Source organism: Peromyscus leucopus, chromosome 8b, assembly GCF_004664715.2.
Source record: "Peromyscus leucopus breed LL Stock chromosome 8b, UCI_PerLeu_2.1, whole genome shotgun sequence".
NCBI lineage: Eukaryota > Metazoa > Chordata > Mammalia > Rodentia > Cricetidae > Peromyscus > Peromyscus leucopus.
The window spans coordinates 87,095,992-87,118,587 of NC_051086.1; the positions used below are offsets into that span (position 1 = coordinate 87,095,992).

A 22,596-nucleotide genomic window follows, 5' to 3' on the forward strand; every position below is an offset into this window, starting at 1 on the left:
CAGAGGTTAAGAGCACTGGTTGTTCTCCCAGAGGTCCTGAGTTCAATTCCCTGAAAGCATATGGTGGCTCACAACGATCTATAATGAGATCTGGTGCCCTCTTCTGGCATGTAGGCATACATGCTGGCAGAACATGGGATACATAATAAATAAATCTTTAAAAAAAAAAAAGAATATAGAAAAACAAACACAGTGTGATCTCATCCATATGTGGATATAAAAAGTGAATTACTATGGGCCAAGTAGTGGTAACACACACCTTTAATCCCAGCCCTCTGAAGGCAGGGGAGGTGGGTCTCTGTGAGTTTGAGGCCAGCCTGGTCTACAGAGCAAGTTCCAGGACAGCCAGGGCTACACAGAGAAACCCTGTATCAAAAAAAAAAAAAAAAAAAAAGTAGGACGATAGCTCAGATGGCTCAGTGAGTCGGGTGCTTCCTGGGTAAGCCCGAGGCCCTGAGTTCAGATCCCAAGCACCCATGTAAATGCTGGAAGTGTGGTGGCACACTTGTAATTCCAGCACGCAGGAGACGGAGACAGATGATATCTGGGGCTAACTGGTTAGCAAGACTAGCCAGATCAGCAAGCATTGGGCTTAGCTGAGAGGCCCTGCCTTCGTATTTAAGTTTTCCATGAAGGAAACACTTAAGGTCAACTCTGGCCTGTGCACACACATGCATGTGCCTGGACCACCCACATACAAACACTGAAAAATTCAGTTCATCTCTGGGTTGGACATATAGCTCAGTCGGTAAAGTGTTTGCCTGGCATACAGAAGACTCTAGGTTCAATTACCAGCATTGCATAAAACGGCACAAACCTGTGATCCAAGCATTTGGGCCTTCGAGAATTCAAAGTCACCCTCATCTACATAGTGAATTCGAGGCTGACCTAGGTTACATGAGGCCCTGTCTCTAAAGGGGTGTGTGTGTGTGTGTGTGTGTGTGTGTGTGTGTGTGTGTGTGTTTTAATCTCATAAAAAAAAATTGAGATAAGCAGGGCGGTCATGCCCCATGCCTTTAATCCCAGTGCTTGGGGGGCAGAAACAGGAGGATCTCTGAGTTCTAGCCCACCCTGATCTACAGAGCAAGTTCCAGGACAGTCAGGGCTACACAGAGAAACCCTGGTTAAAAACAAACTGGTTCCTGAGTACTAAGACAAAGTTATGTAAGATCCTAACTGTTTCGGTGCCACGGTGCAGTAAGGTAAGCATGCGGTGAGGTGGCTGTTTGGGAAGGTGACAGCGTCATAAAGCGATCAGTAAAGTGACTGTGAGGTGAGGTGATTGCAGAACAGAATGTATTGAGCATTTCAGACAGCGTGAAGGAAGGACTTAGGATGGCTTCCCTTCAAGCAAGAATACGCCTTCAAGGAGACAGTCTCATTTACCCTAACTTAAGCATTATACAATGTATGAATGTGCCAAAACATTACATGGCACCCTGACATATCTGTCATTTTGATGTTTTTATGTACCAGTGAAAACATAAATTTAAATGAAAAAGAAATGGATTCTTATATTGCAAAACAAGAGAATAAAATATATGCAAGCATGTTCTTATTACAATTGCATAAATATTAACTATTATAATTGATCAGCTGTGTGGTCCAAACATATTTTCATTCCACTAATTAAGAATTTTTAAACATACCATTTTCAGTCTTTATCTGTTTTCAGTTCTGGGTTTTTGGGGTTTTTTTGGGAGGGGGTTCGAGACAGGGTTTCTCTGTGTAGCTTTGAAGCCTGTCCTGGATCTTGCTCTGTAGACCAGGCTGGCCTTGAATTCACAGAGATCCGCCTGCCTCTGCCTCCCTAGTGCTGGGATTAAAGGCGTGCACCACCACGCCGGCTCTCAGTTCTGTTCTTGTGCATATCTGACTCCATGTGATGATAGTCTCATTAGTGTAGAAGTAACTATAAATTTTATTTGTATGTTCATACACATATACATAAATAACATATACACACATACAGATTGGATATAAATGCTCAATATTTTGTTTTATTAATAGATTTCATTATTAAAAAGTTTGACAACTGCTGATCTAGAACACTTGCAGAAGTATTTAGATAACCTCGCTCCCACGTATCATACATTGAGCCACTTTCCAAGGAGCCTCGCTCTCATTGGCACACGAGAGGTCATGCATGGTTTTGTTGTTGCTAAACAGCTCAAGGCTCCTGAGGCTCAGCCATCCCATGTTCCCATCCTCTCCCCTGGCTCTCTTGGTAGCCCCTCTCAACTTCCTACCTTGTTGAGGAACTGGTTCCAGCCAGTGGGGCAGCCTCCTAGGGCTGAAGTTGGCAAGTCTGGGGGCTGAGTCTCTCCAGAGCTATTGCTGCGTTTACAGATGTAGGGCAAGGCTGTATGGCACCTCTGGTCCCCCCAGTCCTCTGTGAAGGGAAGAAGAGAACTGTTACCACAGGGCAGGGCAGGGCAGGGCAGGCAGCGCTCTTGGTCCCATGCTCTGAGAATATGGACCGAGCTGAAGTCCTCTGTGTCCTTGGCCATGGATGCACCCATTGCTCCTTGGATATAGCCCTTCTTCAATTTGCTCACAAAGAGAAGAGACCAATGGCCCCCTAGGCCTACCTGGATACCCCCAACCTTAACCCCTTCTTCACGTTGACAACATCCTCTCTGGTCCTCCTCATCCTCACCTTGGCTAGCTGTCATGTACACACACTTCTTGTCCTTGCCCACGGGTCGAGGTTTTCCGGGTGCCCAGGAGATGAAGTTTATAATAGAGCCGTCTGCCCACCTGTGGAGCCACAGAACTCAGGTTCAGCCTCCTCCATCTACAGCACTGGAGGCACAGACGGGGCTGAACGAGCACACAGCCCAGTGCACCCGGAGACCCCAGGCCTACAGGCTCCAAGAAAAGCCCTTCCCAGCATGCACTCAGCTCTCTCAGATGCCTGAAAACCCTACGGCCAGGAAACGCCCAGATCTCCACTGACTCCTCGTCTTCTGCTTTGGCGCCCTAATGCATGTAAGACAGGGACTGACTGTAGTCCCCTGGGAACCAGCATTTGCTTTGTCCATGTGCTGGCCAGTTTGTTCCCGGTGTGACACAGGTATGATGGGAAAGTGCCACCATCATGTAGCACCCGGTACTTGCTGGACGCTGTAGTAAGGACTTAAAATTGTTATTTATCAAACAGAACACTGTGATATGCAGTGGCTTTTGGCTAGGTCTGGTGTCTTAAGGACATGAATGTTCTATTCCAGTGGATCTGACTGAGAAGTGGTGGTGGCATGGGAACCTGTCAACACCACACGCTCCCAGGGTCTCCAGAGCAGGAAGCCACAACGAGGTGGACCAGAGCAGATGCGATAGCTTAGCATTTTGGCATCTGGAACTTGGCAAACTGGTATATGCTATAAAATAACCTAGGAGGTGTGTGAGCAACAGTGTTCTTGAGCAAATCATGGCTTCTGCCAGTTTTAAAATGTTATGTCTAGTTAGAAACTAGCCTAAAAATGATCATCATTGAGGGGCAGGAGAGATGGTTCAGCTGTTGAGAGTGTGTACTGCTCTTCCAGAGGACCATAGTTCAGTTCCCAACACACACGGGTAGCTCAGTCACCTATAACTCCAGGAGATCTGGTGTCCTCTTTTGGACTCTGTAGGTACCCACACACACATGTATATACACACACATAGAAATACATGCATATACATAATTTTAAAACCATTTAAAAATTAAAAATAATTAAAGGAATCCTGTAGTTCAGTAATGATTAACCTTTAAAAATAAAATAACTGGGTATGGTGGCACATACCTTTCAATTCCAACCCTTGGGAAGCAGAGGCAAGGGAATCTGTGAGTTCAAGACCAGCCTGGTCTACATAGGTAACTATGGCTATACAGTGAGACCCTGTCTCAAAATAAATAAATACCTAAATTAAATAATAACATTGGATTGATTGATGAATGATTTATAGAAATAAAACTTTTTGGTGTTTTGGAGAATTTGTTTGCTCTGTAGTTCAGGAATCAACCCCAGGGTCTCGAGAATGCTAGGCAAGCACTCCACCACTGAGCGACATCCCCAGCCCCTCAATTTGCTATTTCTAATCCTCACAAGAATCCCAGGAGGCAGGTCACCCTATCGCCACCTTCAGATAAGAAAACAGAGGCCAGAAACATGCCACTTACTTGTTCAAGGCCATGCAGCCAGTGAGGAGCGGAGTTGAATTCAAATGCAGGTCTATCTGCCTCTGTCTGGTCAGCCCCGACACCTCTAGCTTGGGGACACAGCTAGCCACTCACACACGTGCCCCCTCTCACACCTGCCGCCCACCAGCGTTCCCACCTGAAGCGTCCATCATTCTCCGACGTGTGCAGGCCGATCCACCAGTGCTGCTCCTGGCCTGAGGAGAACTGGAGAAGGAGGCAGGCAGGTAAGGGTTAGCAGGGTCCCTGTCTTCAACCTTTGCCTCTCCTGAACCCATAGCCACGCCCTGCCTCTCACGCCCACCTTCTGCAGGTTTTGCCCCAGGAACTCCAGCTCTGCCTGACTGTGAATGGAGGTCAGCTCTGCCTGGAACCACGTGCAGATGCGTTGTGCCTGAGCCCAGGACGAGTGGTGCTCAAAGAACTTGTACTCTGCGTCCTGGAAGCGCAGCCAGTCCTGGGGGCCTGCGGGAGCAGCGGGGGGTGGGAGCAGACGCCAGGCCGCTCGACAGGCCCTTGAAAGCTCTGGGCTTGGACAAAGCCAGAGCACACAACAAGTGGCTTGCAAAGATGACCCTGGGACAGGCCCTTGGCTCGCCCCTCCTTCCACACCACAGAAAGCAGGGCAGTGGTGTCCAGTGCTAGCTAACTTAGTCCCCCTGCGGGTAAAACCCTTGACCCGCTAGGGCCGGGATAGGGATCAGGTAGCCTGGGGGCCTCACCTTGTGGACCAGCATCTGGTTCCCGCACATCCACACCTACAGAACAACAGAGCCAAAAAACGTCAAGGGAGATGGGGGCCCGGATCCCCCAAATTCCTGGCTTCAGAGCCGTTTTGTCCAGCACTTACCCCACCCCACCCCACTTACTACCACATCCAACCTCTAGGGATCTTGCAGATCCAGTCAAGCTGCGTCTGGCACTGCATGGCCACCCACTGCAGGGAGGCCAGGTCCAGCACCGCGCAGCCTCGAATGTCATCGTCATCATGACGGCTCCGGTCAAAATTGTGGTAGGAAAACTGGAGAGCAAGATAAAGAAGCAAAGAGGGATGTACAACAGGTAACCTACAAGTTCGGCATGAGCTGAGGCCGGCCATGCTGGGGGAGCATCCAGTCTTTAACCCGATTACTTTTAACCAACCCACATTGGCCAAAATCCCTGCCCATGCCTGGCCCTGCCAGGCCCAGCGGTTGCCTACCCACCTCCCCAACCTGCCTCCTTCATGGCTCCTCACCCCTAGTCCATCGCTCCAGCGCCAGCTCTGACCCTCGCTCGGGTCCCGGCGGTTCAGGCCAATCCAAAACCAGTGCTGCTCATGGTTCTCAGGCTCTGACTCACTTGGGTGGGGACAGAATAGAAGGGAGCTGAGAGTGGCCGGACCGAAGATCGCACCGCACGCGGCCACTGTCAGCTGTCTCCTGGGCAGTCTCCAGTGCCGAACCTCTCCATCAACATTGCAAATGGATGCCCCAAAGCACTGTGGGATTTTTTTTTTTTTTTTTTGACATTCCCTCCCTAGAGACAAGGAGAGCCAGGCCAGGTGCCCTGCTTAACTCAAAAAGAAGTTGCCAGCCTGCCTCCCTGGCCCCTGACCTCCTTCTGGGGTACCCTGCCAGCAGGAGTCAGCATGTTTTTTGCTTGGGGAGGTTAGGAAGTTGATGAGCTATGGGGGAGAGGGGGGAGGGGAAAACAGAGGATCTGGAGCTCAAAAAGACCTGGGTTCAAATCGTGATTCTTCAAGGACCCCCATGACACTGGGCAAACAGCTAACTCATCAGGACAAGCTGAGCATGAGCATGTCTGACGAACAGGGTGCCGGGCGACGCGAACAGCCCACATGCCATGGGCTGTGAACAGTGAACACGGGCTGGCGTCATTACCAGTCAAGTGATGAAATCCTCACTGCTGGGAGGAGATAACCCCTGAAATTAAGATCTCGGGAAGCCTGGGTCCACTTGGGTTTTTTGTTTTTTCACCAATAGTAAATGATTACAATGCCATGTGCCATAAATTACAGACCTCCGAACCTACAGGGCAAAGATAGGATCTGGGCAAACTCCTCATCCCTTGCCTGAGCAATTTCAGCCTTTCTTCTTCTGTCTTTCAGGGTGGTTTATTGAGAGGTACGGGTTCTTAGGAAACCAGTGGCGGGGGCGGGGCATGGGGATTGGATCTGCACTGGGAACTGTATCTGAGAGACACAGATGGACATCACTGGCTCTGGGACACTGGTTAGCAATAGGTTCTCCTATGAGTGGGTCACCCCTGTACATTCCCCCAAGATTCCAGGAGACCATGGCAACTTGAAGGAGACAGGATAGTTCTGGCATTACTAACAGATATAGGTCTTTCCAAACCTCAGCTGGGCCCTCTGAGGACACCATCCATCTTCCTGCCTTCTCACCCCAAGCATGACAGAACCAAGCCTCTAGCAACCAAGCCTGTCCCCACCCAAGTGCGGGCCACCACACCCATTCAGTACCCAAAGATCTTGTTGAGCATGTTGGCCACAAAATGTTCCTCCTCATAGCTGGCCAGACTCAGCAGCTGGGCCCCCAACTCCCGGCAGATCCCCAGGGCCTGAACCCAACTCTTCTTCTCCTGCAGCCGCTCTGAGCTGAACACCTGTGGGAACAAAGCCAGCTGTCTAAGCCGTCGCCATGGGTCAAAGGGCACCCGCTACCTCCTTATGACTGCAGTAGGATTAGGTGCTGTGGCTTCACCAGGCAGCGGTAACCGAAGACAATCCTATCTCAGGAAGGCAGGTGACACCATCAGCTCCCGGCAAGAGCCCCCGTACCCCATCCTCAGACCAAGAGTTAGGCTCCAAGCAGAGCCCCAACTGACTGAGGACAGGTTCTTCCCACCCCCGCCCCCCCACCGACTTTAGTTTCTGTATGTAATAAAAGGCCTTGGAAGCCAGGCATTGTGGTACGTGTGTGCAAAGCTAGTACTTGAAAAATAGAGGCAAATGTTGTAAGTTCAAGGTTATCTTCAACTACATAGTGAGTTTGAGGCCAGCCTGGGCTACATATGAGAAGCTGGCCATAGTGGCTTATGCCTGTATCAGTACTTGAGAGGTTGAAGCAGGATTGCCAAGAGCTAGAGGCTAGCCTGGGCTACAGAGCAGGACCCTGTCTCAAAAGCAAATACAGAAATCTCAAACAACAAAGCAAATTGGTGGCTCCCAAGCTTGGCAAATCACCAGGCCCCACACAGACCTTCCAAATCCAAACCCAGGGCCTTGCACATGCTTCCCAGCAGAATCCTTTTTCTCGGGGTCCCCAGGGGTTTCTGAAGAACATGCTGGGGTCTGGCTCCTTCAACTCTTCACATCTACTAAGCACCTACTGCACATCAGGCCTCAGAACCCACTGACAAATTCTTCATCAGCAATGACTCTAGTCTGAGGTCTAGACTGGGACCTCAGGGTCATAATGGTCCCCAGGCCTCCCCAGCTGAGCTACCTCAGTGTTCTTGTCCTCCCTCTGTGCCCCCCACCATGACAATTAGGGCATCCCACCTTATAGCAGTGTCGAAGTTTGGGGTCCGAGGCCCAGCCCTGGGGACAGGAGCCAGTGAGGCTGGGTGTGGGGTCTGGCCCAGGCAACTCTGGTGTCACGGGTGTGCCCAGGCTCTGTCGGCAGATGTAGCGAGCCCGGAATGATGTACAGTTCTTCACCTCCCATAGGCCCATGGCACTGCCCGTGGCCAGAGCCACACAGCCCCCACGCCTGTACCCTGAAAAGGAGAAAGAACTTGTCTCTACAGGGACGAGCTCTGGGGGGTCAGCACCCAAATGGGGGAAGGCATGAGGCAGAGTTCCATGGCTACCTGCTGTGTAGGGGATACTTAGACTTTGTGAGCCATCTCATTATGTACCCCATTAGGTTACAGGAAGGTTAAGAATGATACTGAAGCTGGGTGTAGTGGTACATGCACTTAATAATCCCAGTACTTAGGGGGCTGGGGCAAGAGGATTGCTGCAGGGCCAGCCTGAGCTACATGGTGAGACCCTTTCTCTAAAAAGAGACAACGAATGTGAAATTTGTACAGATATCAAGTATCTGCGTTGTGTGCACATTACATATGTGATCCCTTTCCATAGGTTAAATATATATATTTAAGCCTGACACAACTCTAAAGGAACGCGCCATCACCCCCATTTGAACTGAGGCTCAGAGGAAGCTCAGCCTGCAAACAGCAGGGCCAAGGGTCTGAGCAGGCCTCTAGGTCCAGGGCTAGCCCGTCACACGGTACAACGGAACAGCTTACTGGGAAGGCCTTAGGTCCTGGCACAGCTACGGGTCTACCACAGCCCTGCTTCAAGCCAGTCCAATGGGGTTACCGGCTCACCGGGCTGGTCTCGGTTCCAATGGGTGTACATGACGTCGTCCCCACTGAGCCAACGGAAGGAGCCTGTGCTGTTGAGGTCTTGCAGGCCGTCCAGAAGTACTCGCCTTCCCAGTTATAGATGAGGCTGCTGACAAAGGCCTGCTCGAATCTTCAGAAACAAGCCAGTGAAAGCCGGTCACTTACTAGTAGCTTCCCGCAAGTCCTGGACCACAGGCCAGACATCCCACCCCACCCGCCAGAAACTCAAGTGCTATCCATGGCCAGTAACGTGCCCTGGAAAACGGGGGTGCCTGAGGGCTCACAGAGTAACCAGGCTCCCTCTATTGCCCACACTTTTATTTCTTGGGTATCCAGTCCACACCCGTCCCCACCCCTCTTATACTCTGCCTGAGGTCACCTAACCACACAACTCTTCCTTGTAACAAGAGATCATAAAGACCCTGAAGCACACTGAGGCTCAAAGGACTCTGGGTCCCTCTGGGCAGACTACCAGGAGATCATCCCATTAGGCAAGGTCACGGGAGAGGGTTGGCCAGGACTTCTGTCTGCCCTCTATACCTGTTGGTGATGGTGACCAGCTGAGAGCCATGGTCAGTACACAGGCGCCGGGCATCACTGTAGGTCACTTGGCCCTCTCCCAGCCAGTAGCAGGATGGGCTATGCCATGTCCAACCCTGGCTCGAGAGAGAGGACAGACGAGGGGGGTCTATGGGAGAAAGGCTCCACCCTTACCTGCCCTTGCTTGAGCAGGAGTGACACAGGACACCGCTGGATGTGTGCGGGATCCAGGGAACTAATTGGCTCCAGAGATCAGTGCCTACGGTATGATCCATACCGGATCACTCTCTGCTCTTCCTACCAACCACGGTTGGACCAGGGTGGCGGCGCTGCTCCGGGTAGCTGACTGACCTGCCCGAGGTCTGACTCTGAGAAATAAGCAGCTTTTAAAGCAGGAAGTACAGGAGCTGGGCGTACACCATAGCTCAGTGGTAAGAACACATTTCTAGCATGCGTGGGGTCTTGGGTTCAGTCCTCAGTACTGAAAACAAAAGCAGTCAGGGGTTGAGGAGTGGCTTAGCCTGTAAAGGGCTTTACTATGCAAGCATGAGGACCCGAGTTCAGATCCCTGGAACTCATGTAAAAACAAACAAACAAAACAAAAAAAAAAACAGGTGTGGTGGCCTGTGCTTTTAATCTCAGCTTAGAGGAGGAGGAAGCAGGCAGATTCTTGAGGGTCTGCTGGTCAGCCAACCTAATCTCCTGGGGAGCCCCAGTCTCCTGAGGTTGACCTTTGTCCCCAACACGAGCACAAATGCACGTGTACATACACACACACACACACACACACACACACACGTAAGCGTCTGCCATGTGCACACACGCTCATAAAAAGAAATACATGAAATAACCAGGGGCTGGCAAAGATGGCTCAAAGGGTAGAGGCCTTTGCTACAAGGACCTGAATTCAATCCACAGACCTCACAGTGGAAGGAGAAAATTGATCCCAAAAGTCGTCCTCTGGCCTCTACACACACACTATGACATGTGCATGCCACACACTTATGATAGACAAAAACATAGTAATGAGAAGTAAAAACTACTAAAATATTATTGATGGAAAAGAGCAGCCGGCTTGGACACCAGGGCTGGAAAGCTATGCCGAGACGGCAGGATATAGAGGGGACTGAGTGGTCCTCAGGGGTCTGCAGAGTGGAATCTGGCAGGATGTGCCTGGGCTGGGAGGGAGGGAGGCAGAGGCAGACCCTCATCAAAGAGAGAAGCCACCACCTCAGGTGCAGTGGCAGATCCAGAGTAGTGGCAGGAGTCAGGACAGAGGCCATGGGTCGGGGAGGCACCTAGATGCCAAGCAGAGCCTAGGCAAAGACCCCTGGCTATCCAAGCACCCCCTGGACACAGTATCCACACACATACATGGCCTCCAGTCGCCTACTCCACGGCAACTCACACCAGGACAGCGCCACGCCCTGAGCTCACTGGCCCCCAGACTAGACTCCTCAGCTGGGTCTCTGGCAGCCTTCTTCCCGACTCCAGCAGCAAGTGTGATCATCAATCATGCCTTTGAGGGAGGGCTCGTCTGGGGCTAGGCTTGGGGAAGGAGCTTAATCTAAAGGAAAACACCTAGGAGTGAAACCTGAGGCAAGGAGCTGCTGAAACAGAGGCCACAAAGGCGGCTTTATGAGCAGCCTCCCTACGCGTCACTCCGCTCACACCCCTGCCGTACTGTGATGGCCACAAGGTCGGGGAGGCCCATCACCCACTTACCCTCCTTCACAGCTCACAGCCCCTCTCACCTCCCCCAAACTCTCCTGGCCCCCAGTGAGCTAAAGGATAAGAAGAGAGAAGGCCATCCCCCCAAGTGGCCTCTCTCCTGTTGTCAGACTGAGGCAGTGAAGAGGAGGAGACGGGTGCACAGAGCCAGCCCCTGCACAGCCTACTCCTACCATGACTAGAACAGGCTTAACCATTTGGCCTCCTTGCACTTGGTTGTTGTATCATGTATCTTCCTTATGGAGAGAGATTCAGAGGCAGGGAGGGGCCTTCTGCTCCCCCATACAGCTCCCCCAACCCCCTGCCCCTCAATATCGCTCCTTCAGGAAGGGGCATTTGGGAAACTAGAGGACAGGAGGATGCTGGGAAAGGCTGCAGGGTTTCCTCCGTCTCTCCTCGTCCACTCTGGGAGCCCCTTGGAGCCCCTGGGGCTGACCCCACCTTGGGCAGTTCCAAAAACACCCTCACCTTCCTGCATCCGTGGTCCTCCTCAGCAGCACCCTGGCTCAGCCGACCCGCCTTCTTGCAGATGGATGGCAAGGACTGGTTACAGGGACTGTCATTCCAGCGTCCTTCCTGGGGCACATGATAGGGGAGACTCACTCCAAATCTCTCCCTCCCTACAAATCATCCTGCCAGCCCTGTCCTGGACCTGAACCTGTCTCCAGCTTACTGTGTGATTCCTGGCAACGAGCTTCATTTCTCTGTGTCCCAGGCTGTCCAGTGGAGGGAGCAGAGCTAGTTCACAGGTAGATGAAAGAACAAGTTGTTGAGGGACTGGAGAGATGGCTCAGTGGTTAAGAGTACTGGCTGCTCCTCCAGAGGTCCTGAGTTCAATTCCCAGCACCCACAAGATGGCTCATAACCATCTGTAACTCCTGTTCCAGATGGATCCAGTGTGTCTTCTGACCTCCACAGGTACAAGGCATGAAGGTGGGATGCAGGCATGCATGCAGGCAAAACACCCAGGTGGTAATATTTTATCTGTGCACCCCAATAAAGTTTATCTGAGGATCAGAGGAAAAAGCCAGCCACTATAGTAAACACAGAGGTCAGGCAATGGTAGCACATGCCTTTAATCCTATCACTGGGAAGGCAGAGATCCTTCTTGATCTGGGAACAGAGCCAGGCGTGGCGGTACATACCTTTAATCCCAGCACTAACCATAAAGGTCGGGAGGTCTGTACAGACAGGAAGTGACAGAGCTGGGCAGGAAGAGGAAGTGATATAGCTGGGCAGAGAGAGGAAATGAGATAGAACAGAAAGGCATACAGGCGTGGGTATACAGGAAGTAGGTCTCTTTTGCTGAGGGTCTCTAAGTGGTGAGAAGGTGGCTGGCTTCTTTCTGCTTTTCTGATCTCTTGGTTTTAACCCCAATATCTGGCTCTGTTTTTTTTTTTTTTTATTAATAAGACCATTTAGCAATTCATCTACACACCCATACATATAAAAATAAACTTAAAACAAAAGTTATCGAATACTTCTGAACTGTTTCCGAAATTCTCCCTCTAATTAATTTGGATTGTGGGTAGTCTTAGGTAAATGAACTGTGAAAACTAAGTACGTGGGTGTTGTTTTTAAGCTAAATCGCAACTTTAAGATTTTACCAATAAAGACTTAGGGGTCAGATGCTAGCTCAGAGAGACTGAGAAGCAACCAGCTGACCTGCCTCCTTAGCCGACTTCCCAGAAAAGAGTTTCTCTTCTGCTGTCTCAAACCAAAAAACCCTGCCAAACTCAAGGTCCCCCCTACTACTTCCTGTGCATCTCTCTATCTGTTTTCTTGATCCTTCATACTCTCTATAGCTACTTCCTGTCAACTAGTTGCTGGCTCTGCCTCTTGACCCAAGGTTGATTTTATTTAATTAGCACAATCTTGGGGTTCATAGTGTAATCAAATATCCCGCCACACATGGGTCTTACCCTTGGGACTACTGAAGAACTGGGTAGAGTAAATGGCTGGTGTGCCCAGACCTGAATCTCAGATGGTAAAGAGGAACACCTGAGCTTTCCTCAGTATCCCCAGCCTCCTAGTCAGCGCTGAGTCTGCTCCACCTGACAACATGGCAACTACACATCCCAGCACTCGGGAGATGCCTGGCTCATAGGAGACGCTCACCAAATAATTTAAATTTTTAAATAGAATCCCCTGATGCAAATGAATCGGCTGCTTAGCTCCACAGCTGCATCTGATATCAATCTATGCTCAGGGCTCAGGCTCTTTGTCAAAATCCTGCCTCAATTCCTTCTCCCATCCACCCTGAGTCTGAATCCAGGCATGGCAAACAGTCATCACCCCATGATTTCTTGAGGAGACAGAACCCTGAGCCGAGGAGGGTCCTGGAGGGCAAGGGCTGGCAGAGAATGTCCTTGCTTGCCCAGCCTCTCCATTGTGTAGGTTCTGGTGCCACCTGCCAGTAGGGAGGAACCAAGAATGGGCCTGCCAGTTTGCCTAAGGCTTCTGGAGAATTCTCTCTTCCAACCCTGCCGGTAACTTAGCTATGGAGGTGAAGGTGGGATTCAAACCCTGCCAGCCACTCCTGTGGCAGGAAGGGGCTTGGTGCCCACAGGAGGCTAATAGCAGGACACCTGTTTTTCAGCTAGGGGGAGGGCAACTGGAACATGGGTGGGGGGTGCCATGGTGCTATTATGAGGAAGGAGAGTCTCACCGGCCCCCAGATGGTGACACAGTCCTCCAGGCTGTCGCGGAAATTGTTGGGTTCAAAGGGGTGCCAGTGGGTGAAGCTCACGAGGCTCCCATCAGACCACTCAAAGTTCATCTGCAGTTTCAAATCATTGAGGCCAATCCACAGCTCCTCCACCTCTGAGGTACAGCAGGGGAGGCGAGGAAGAGAGAGAGGACATTGAAGTCAGCCTCAGACCAGCAATGAAGGAAAGAATCTTCTTTGAGTTTCCTGGGAAGGAAGGGACTAGACATACAGACCTCTCCCCCTCCCCAGCGCAGTGGCCAGGCAGCCGCTCGCTCACCTTGCTTGATCTGTTTGGTGATGAACTCCAGCTCAGCCATGCTGTGGATGCTAAGCAGGTCACCTCCACCCCGTAGACACGCCCTCTTGGACTCTTGCCAACTGCGCTTCTCAGCTTGCAGGCGGTAGCAGTGGCCCTGGAAGGGCTGCCAGCTGGGATCACACTCCACCTTGACATTGGTCCACCTGTCTATGGAGAGAGGCACATCGATGTGCTCAGACAGAACCCAATGGATGTCACACGCACACCCTCCCCATGACAATAACCTTAAGATACTTAAAACAAAACAAACAACAACAACAACAAAAAAAAAATCCCCCATGGCTGCTGGAGGCCTAGGGGCAGAAACCCAGTGATAGCAGAGTCCAACCACAGGACAGGCCCTCTCCGGCCGAGATGGGCAGGTGATCGGACACACCAGCTTCCAAAACCAGTATCGCCTGCAAACAGGGTTTCCAGCTAAGAGAATCCAACTTATCTCAAAGCCCCTTTGCTTATTAAATGGAACATCCAACAAATAACATTCACAGAGAACCCCCTCTCTGGTGGCCTGGGTAGTCTTGGGTAAAAGAAATGTGGGAAGCCTTGAGTGAGTAAGGGGGCCCTGTGTGACCAGAGGTGGGGTGAGCAGTCAGGAATATCACAGGGCACATCAAGTCTGGCAGATCGATCACACCCCTTCGCTAGGATCCCTCGCCAGCTCCTCTCCTCTCCATACCTCCTCTTGCTTCTGAAGGCCCCTCTCCTGTACCCACAGAGGTGCCTTTTGGGTTTGTCCGCTAGGGAATGGGGTCTGAGGGCAGCTGAGGCAAACAAGTCCTCACTTGGGTCTTGGCAAAAGAAAACAAAATTTCATCCAACCACCCACAAAGTCAGGCTCAGGCAGGATTCTGCCTAGGCAAGAGAGAGGATGTGGGCCCATCCTGTGTATTGCTCCAGATTAGAATTCTAATACCAGCTCCACCGTGGTCAGCTTTGGGGTGCTCCCACCATACTTCTTGCTAGAGACTGCTCAAAGTGGGTGGGCTCAGAAAGGGAACAGCCCTGCTCTGTGTCGCAGGAGATGTCAATCATCTTTTGTTAGCCAATGGGTTAAGACTCCAGGCTGCAGCCCAGAAGAGATTTTTAGTAGCTATTCATATCCCAGGGGCCTGAGGGAAGGAAGGGTCCTCTGGAAATGTGACCCCTGCTTTGGAAATGACATGTCCTTCATAATGAGACTGTCCAGAACACAGAACTTATCTTATTGCTTAGATTAGGCCTCCTGCAAACAGCTGGGGGCTGAATGGGGACAGGAGAGGCAAATCCAAGCCACAGATGGGGTTTCGGGTCCCAGTGGCTAAATCAGGGCTCCCCACATGAGCCACAGGGAAAGATGGCTCACAGAGCCCTCTCCCTCTCTGTGGAGGTTTCCATGGATATACTGTATTTTCTTTGTCAAAATCCCTACTTTAGCAACCCACTGCTACACAAGCTGAACAACGTAACCCCTCCAGCTTTACAATGTCAAGTGCCAGCCACAGAGACACTCCTCAGGCCAGGCCAGGGCTCCAGCCTTACCATAACTCTGCAAGAGGGAATGCATCCATTCCCAATTTGCAAGTGAGGATTCTACACCTCAGAGACCCGGCTGCATGTCCAAGGTCATATGCCAGAGGGGGGACAGTCCCCAGAGCAGGCCCCACCCGTCACCCCACACTCCATCTCTCCCAGGAGGCCTCCAGATTTATCTCTTTGAATCACACCTTCAAGTGAGACACTCCCTGGCTTAAAAGCCCACAGAAGCTTCCCAAGGGCTACCCAGCCCCACTCAGACTTCGGAGACCGGCTGCAACCTGCCTTTCTGCGCTCAAGTCGAATGCACGCCCTGCTTCAAAATCACCCGGGGGAGCGGGGTGTCTTGTTAAATGCAGGTTCTGATTCAGGTAATCTGGGGTGGGGCCCCCTCGAAAGCATTGCTAACAGGCCTTCAGGTGCTGCTGGGCTAGTGTCGGGTTCCCTCTAAAGTACAGGGCTCCATCTCTCAGCACTGCAGGCATCCACACCTCCCACAGGCAGCTCCCGCTGCCAGAATCGGGCCCCTCCCACACCTCTGTGTGTGTGTGTGTGTGTGTGTGGTGTGTGGGGGGGGGGGGGGGGGGGGGGGGGGGGGTGTGTGTGTGTGTGTGTGTGTGTGTGTGTGTGTGTATGTGTGCGGGGGGGTCAGAAGACAACCTTGAGTTTTCCTCCTTAGGTGGCATCCATCTTTTTTTTTTTTTAAAGTCTCTTGCTGACCTGGAGGCCAGTCAGCCACAGGACCCTCTTGTCTCCGCAGCACTGGGATTTCAGATGCACCCCCACCACACCTGGCTTTTTATTTGAATATGGGTGCTTTGGATTGAGCTCAGGTCTTCAGCCCCCAGCCCTCCTTCTGCCTTTTAAACTATCAACCTGGAAATCTCAAATCCAGCATCACGTTCATGAAAACCCTCAACTCCCAGAAGCTCAATCACCCACCCTCCTCGCATTCATTTCATGTTTTCTTGGCCCACAGCTCACCGTATTCTAACTAAGTATTAAGATGCCCGTGACCTCCGGCAGACTGCGGTCTCCACGGGCCTAGTGGATACCGCCAGCCTTTAACACAGTTCCAACAAAATGTTCGCCCAATGAATTAACGGCACATTTTCCAGGCTTGCTGAATAATCAATAGAGAGTCCGAGTCACTTAGGGACCAGGAAAGGCTGAGCTGGGCTGTGGCCCTGCCGGCCTTGGCCTCTTGTGACCTGGCTCACCTGGCTGGCTGGGCTCGGCTGTGGCATTGGGCTTCTTCTTGCACACATAGGGCAGGGCGATGCTGCAGTCATAATTCTGCCAGCCACCTGAGGACTCGGTCCGGATCACTCCACAGTTCTCCTCACCTGGGTTGTCCGGCTGATCTGTGGGACAGGCAGGGTGCCAGCACCCCGGGAGAGGGAAGCTCATACTGTGCCCTTTTCCGGGCTCCCTGTCTCCTTTCCCTCCCTGGGATGTCTGCATTAGCAGAGAAACCCAGCCCTCCACACAGCTTTGTCCATCCCACCCCTGGGTCACCCCGCTTTCTAGCGTGGGCTCATGCCGTCCTCACCCCCTAACCGGCAATGTATACTTCAGCCCCACCTCCCCGGCGAGGCCCTGGGTACACAGCCGCAGCTGTGTGTGTCTAAAAGTGTGGGTCCAAGCCCTGGCCTAGGCCAGGACTCAGCTGACTGAGCGGGTGCCTAGCTGGCGGTTCCCACTTCACACCAAGGCACTGGGGCACATTCCAGGAGGGGGCGGAACCCCGGGCTTCCCACCTCTAGCGCAGGGCAGAAGGAAGCCAAGCATCAGTGGGGTCCCCGTGTCTCACCGTTCTCCCAGTTGAGGTACTTGAGGGGTGAGTTGTCCGACCACTGCCAGCCTCCACTGGTGTCCAGGTCGTTAAGGCCAATCCACAGTGTAGAGCTGTAGCCCGTGAGGAGTCCTGGCGGAAAAAGTGGACACTGAGGAAGAGGAATCCCGGTCCTCTGCCCTGCCGCCCACTCTCTCTTCACCCTGCCTGGCGGGGTGTGTGTGGGGGGGGGGCTGATCTCAGATTGCTGGTGTCCCCCACCTCCAGCCCGGTCAGACTTAAATCGAGAGGCTGAGCCACAGGGGGGCTGCCCTCCACCTCACCGTTGATGTAGGTCTGCTCATGGATCTCCGTGATGCTCAGCAGGTCCGCCCCCTGCTGCTCGCAGCTGGCCCAGGCCTCCCTCCAGGACAGCGTCGATTGGAAGTTAAATTGGTAGCAGCTGTCTGTCAGCTGGTCTTTGTCCCAGAACGTCTCACAGTCGTTACCTGCCACCGCCACAGATGGACCCTAGGTCCCTCCCCAGCTCCCATACAGGCTGCACCACCGAAGAGGGACTTCCGTTCTTCGGACCTGGGTCTGTCTGCCTCCCCCCACCCCCACCCCACCTCAGCTCCCTGTTCCTCATCACCGGCCTCCCTCCAGGGCTCTCCCACTCTGTCTGCTTCTCACTCTTGATGGGGCAGAATCCCCAGCGCTCATCTTTGCCATAGTCCTGGGTAGTGGCACACCACAGATGCCCATCCTCCCGGCCAGTGCTGGTGCAGCTGTGGAACCACTGGCTGTCGTATTTGAAGGGGATGGTACATGGCTTCCCGTGGGAGTTTCCCTGGATGGTGTAGACCTCTACAGGGGAAGAGAGCCATGCCTTGGTGCCCGGACCCCCACAGGCTGCCTGCCCCCCCCCAAGGGAAAACCCACTATAACTCAGGAGACTGGGAATAACGGAGTTGGCAGAGCCTGAAGAGTCTGGACAATGGCTTTAAAGAGAGAACCCACTCTTGTTATTGGGACAGCCTAGGAACACGGGGCGGGCCTACTGCACACCCCCATTAGGTGAGAAAAAGGCTTCCCAACCCCTCCACTGCCTTTCCAATGGCACAGAGGGCTGAGCCAGCCAACCAAGGCTCCCGGCTGCCCCTAAACGTTCTGTCTTGGAACAGAAGTGTCCTTCCGGGAAAGAATTAAAAAAAAAAAAAACCGGATCTGTCACAAGACCTTGAGTGACTAAGGTCCCCATTAACCACCGACAAAACCTGTGTGGTGTTGTCATGGGGTCTCTCTGTCTAGTGAACATGGGGGAGGGTCATTTAACTTTAGGGATTTCATTTTTGAAGTCTTATAAGCAGTATTAATCTTGAATTATTTTAATATACTGTCAGGATTTTTTTTAAATTTGATTGCATTTTATCAGGACACACACACTATAACACTATATATATATAATGTCAGAGGACAACTTGTGGGAGTTGCGGGTCCCAGGGATTGGACTCACGGCGTCAGGCTTGGTGACAGGTGCCCCCCCCCAGTCTCACCAGCCCCAATGTCACCCCAATGTCATGTTCCTGTTGTCCTAATGCAGCTTAGGGGTGGCTCTCTTGGCCCCTCCTCCTATCTCCTCTCACTTCCAAATGCCTGCAGCACCTCTTCCTCCACCCCATAGCCCAGGCTAGCCTCCAATGTCCCGAGTAGCCGAGGCTGGCCTTCGTCCTCCTGCCCCACCGCCCCAGGGCTAAGAGTGTAAACCTGAGCCACGATGCTCGCCTTAAATGCTTCCATGTCTTAGTAGCCCGGATTCTCTAACTCTAAGGCCTTTAGCTGGGCTTAACACACTCCAGGCTCAGCACAATCCTCTTTATGGTGTTAGCCCTTTTCCAGAAAAATCAGATTAGTCTCCGTAGCCGCTTCACTTCCTGTCACGATGCGACTTTCCCCGGGCGTACGGGGAGTCCTTGCCTTGCGTATTCTCTGTCACTTTATGGGATGGTGCAAGCTAATTTTGAAATTTTCATTATTTTTACTTTCTAATCTTTAAATTTTTAGTGTGATGTGTGTGTGTGTGTGTGTGTGTGTGTGTGTGTGTGTGTGTGTGTGGTGTTTTACCGGATGACTTTCAGGAGTTATTTCTCTACTTCCACCATGAAGGTTTCAGGCACCTTTACCCACTGAGCCACCTTGTTTGGCCTCAAATTTTTAATTTTATGTGTGCGCAGCTCATGCAAAGGTGTTTACATATGTGCAAATATGTATTCACAGGCGTATGTGCATGTGGAGCTAGATGTCAGCACCAGCCTCCAGGTCCCTGTCTGGCTGTCTCCAGGCTCAAGGCCTTTGCACTCTCCTCCAGCTGACAATTTACATTTCAGAGGAAAAAGACAGTTACATCTTCAGAAAGGCCCTCCTGGTCTCCTAAGAAACCAATACCCTCTGAAGAATTGTCTTTCAATGTTTACTTCTGATCTTTGTTTTTGCCATCTGGGTTATCTATAAGCTATCCACTTTGGGTTTTTCTTTTCTTTCTTTTTTTTGGGGGGGTGGGTTGGGGGTGGGGGTTTGAGACAGTGTAGCCCTGGCTGTCCTGGAACTCACTCTGTAGACCAGGCTGGCCAGAAATCCATCTGCCTCAGTCTCCCGAGTGCTGGGATTAGGGGCGTACACCCCCGCCGCCTGTTGCACGTTGGGTTCTACCACAGGGTCTCTCGTTAGCCTGGGGCTTATACACTCAGCCAGGCCGACTAGTCTGGAGCCTCGGGGACCCTCCTGGGTCTGCCTTCCCAGTGCTGGGATTATAAGCATGTTGCCCGACACATGGCTTTTTATGCTGACCCTGGGGATTTAACCAGGGTCCTCATACTTAGGTCACAAGCACTTGACTGACTCAGCCATCTCCCCAGCCTCTAATTTTGAATTAATTTTTTTATGGTTTATTTACTTTAATTGTACGTACATCAGTGTTCTGCCTGCATGTATGTCCCTGTGAGGGTGTCGGATCCCCTGGAACAACTGAAGCAGTTGTGAGCTGCCATGTGGGTGCTGGGAATTGAACCTGGGTCCTTTGGAAGAGCAGCGAGCACTCTCCGTCCCGTCCCCCTCCCCACCAAGACAGAGTTTCTTTATGTAGTGTTGCTGCCTGTCCTGGATCTCCCTTTGTAGACCAGGCTGGCCTCGAACTCAGAGAGATCCGCCCGGCTCTGCCTCCCTAGTGCTGGGATTAAAGGCCTACTTTTGAATTTTTTTTAAGAAAATCAAATTAAACCCTTTGAAGTTAATTTTCCTAATTATTTGAAACTTCTTCCTATTAAACAGTGACTGCCAAGGGTCCACAGCAGTCAAAGGCCTTGTTACCCTAACCCTGTCCATTTGGCACCTCTTGCCTGCAAGGAGCCCCTTACCATAGTAGGGCCGAGCACACAGGTCCTCTTCAGTGCCATAGATGCTCCACTGGCCGCTGCGGGTCTGGTCACCCCGCTCAAGGGCGCCAGGCTTGGAGGCATTGCTGGCACGGGCCCCCAGAAGCAGGGACAACTGGTCCCCTAGTGTACGACAATGCCAGCGGAGACTCAAGGCCTCTCGATCGCATTCATACATGCCCAGGGAAACTGTGGTGTTGGCGACCGGCCAGCCTGTTCCTAGGCACTGCATGGCACCCAGGTTGAAGAGTCGATTCCGGGAGACCCACTTCCAACGCTGGGCTGGGAGACTGGCATTGCAGACTGGGGTGACTCGGACCTGCACACCCTGGGCCTCCAGACAGCCCTGCATCCCCTGGCTGAAGATGAGGAAGACGTCAGGTTCTAGAAGGAAAGACAGGACAAGAAGTCATCATACCTTGGCCTTGATGACTGCTAAGGCCTATAGGCACTAACCATTGCCCAGTACTTGTCTCATGTGTGAAATCACTTGGTCCTCCCCAGTTCAAGGTAGGGTGAGGGGCACAGCTATGCCCCTGTATCCAGAAGTGGCATAGCCCTTTCCTGTTTAGTTCCATCTCCACCTGGAAGGAGGATCCAGGCATCTGCCCAACTCTAAAATCAAACCCAGCTCTACAGAGCACATCCAGTGCCTCATACACAGGTGCCCTTTATCTGTGGCTTCATTTTCTTCAGGGCCAGTTACCTACTGACAACAAATTCCTAAGATATTAAATGGAAAATTCTAGAAATAAATAATCCCTGCATTTTAAATAACTGTCATTACAGTATTTTTATGATCATCTCATTTCCTTACAGCGGTGGTTGGGCCCCAAAGGGAGTGGCACTTTTAGGAGGTGTAGCTTTGTTGGAGTAGGTGTAGCATTGTTAGAGGAAATATGAGACTGTGGGGGTGGGCTTTGAGGTCTCCTATGTGCTCAAGCCACACCCTGTTGGGAGTGGTGCAGCCTAGTCTCAGATCAGCGAACAAACGCCTGCCCAACGGGTCTCCGAGAGGCAAAGCCCATGGAAGACAGCCTCTCACTTGGCAAGGACCAGTGGACCACAGGGCTGAGCACAGGGACCACAAGGACTTTCTGAATTCATGCAGCCTAACGGTCTTTTTTCTTTCACATTATATTGCTGATTTCTTTGGGCAGTTTTTAGTTTTACTTTGTCAGTCACACATACAACAGCTATAATTTTCCCTGAAAACTCTGTTCTTTCTCGAATGGTTTCCCCTTAGAATCAGCAGAGGGCTAATGCTTCTCAAATTTCTTATCTGGAATTACTACAACTCCTAATCCTGGGAACTTTTCTGAGACAACAGAGACAATTCGGTGCATATGAGAAAACAACACTTGGAACATTAACCATGTCTTCACAGTTCTGGAAAGGAGAGTAAGGCATACAGAGAATAGGAAAAAAAGCCTCAGGAATACACATAGTGCCAAGTGTTTAAAGTAAGTTCCCTGGACACCAAGCATATAGAATCAATGGTAGGATCTGGTATGATTCAATGGGGAAAAAATGTGATGCAAAATATGGGATGGATAGATCCATCTTTACCATACACAGGAGCTTATACTGGTGGAAGAAGTACGGTGTAGTGGGATGGGAAGAGAGTGCTTTACCAAAGTCTGCCTCTACAGAGAGACTGAGACATGGGCCCTCTTGTAGAAAAAGGGAACTGTATAAAAGCATATCTTGCAAACATGAAAGAATTATTTGGGTTTGAATATTGTTGTCCTTAAAGAATTGTTACCACAGCCGGGCGGTGGTGGCGCATGCCTTTAATCCCAGCACTCGGGAGGCAGAGCCAGGCGGATCTCTGTGAGTTCGAAGGCCAGCCTGGGCTACCAAGTGAGTTCCAGAAAGGCGCAAAGCTACACAGAGAAACCCTGTCTCGAAAAAAAAAAAAAAAAAAAAAAAAAAAAAAAAAGCATTGTACCCATGTCCATCACTTTTTAAACTCTGTAACTACAGTAGCTGCCAGCTGACATGAGTGTTGCAAGAGCAGGA

The 22,596-nt window shown here is 51.5% G+C and overlaps 1 protein-coding gene across 1 annotated transcript in view; it reads right to left on the reverse strand.

The window, feature by feature from the left end:
• The window catches only part of Mrc2 (mannose receptor C type 2), a 61,471-nt gene that overhangs the window by 7,152 nt on the left and 31,723 nt on the right, over positions 1 to 22,596 (reverse strand). Inside the window, 20 exon segments of the mRNA XM_028865147.2 lie at positions 2,250 to 2,392; positions 2,660 to 2,760; positions 4,320 to 4,387; positions 4,485 to 4,645; positions 4,903 to 4,938; positions 5,063 to 5,201; positions 5,418 to 5,520; positions 6,666 to 6,808; positions 7,707 to 7,924; positions 8,540 to 8,626; positions 8,629 to 8,687; positions 9,098 to 9,213; positions 11,297 to 11,404; positions 13,497 to 13,651; positions 13,816 to 14,004; positions 16,590 to 16,733; positions 17,183 to 17,296; positions 17,488 to 17,652; positions 17,837 to 18,010; positions 20,557 to 20,958. Of these exon segments, the coding sequence (XP_028720980.1) occupies positions 2,250 to 2,392; positions 2,660 to 2,760; positions 4,320 to 4,387; positions 4,485 to 4,645; positions 4,903 to 4,938; positions 5,063 to 5,201; positions 5,418 to 5,520; positions 6,666 to 6,808; positions 7,707 to 7,924; positions 8,540 to 8,626; positions 8,629 to 8,687; positions 9,098 to 9,213; positions 11,297 to 11,404; positions 13,497 to 13,651; positions 13,816 to 14,004; positions 16,590 to 16,733; positions 17,183 to 17,296; positions 17,488 to 17,652; positions 17,837 to 18,010; positions 20,557 to 20,958 (2,825 nt within the window).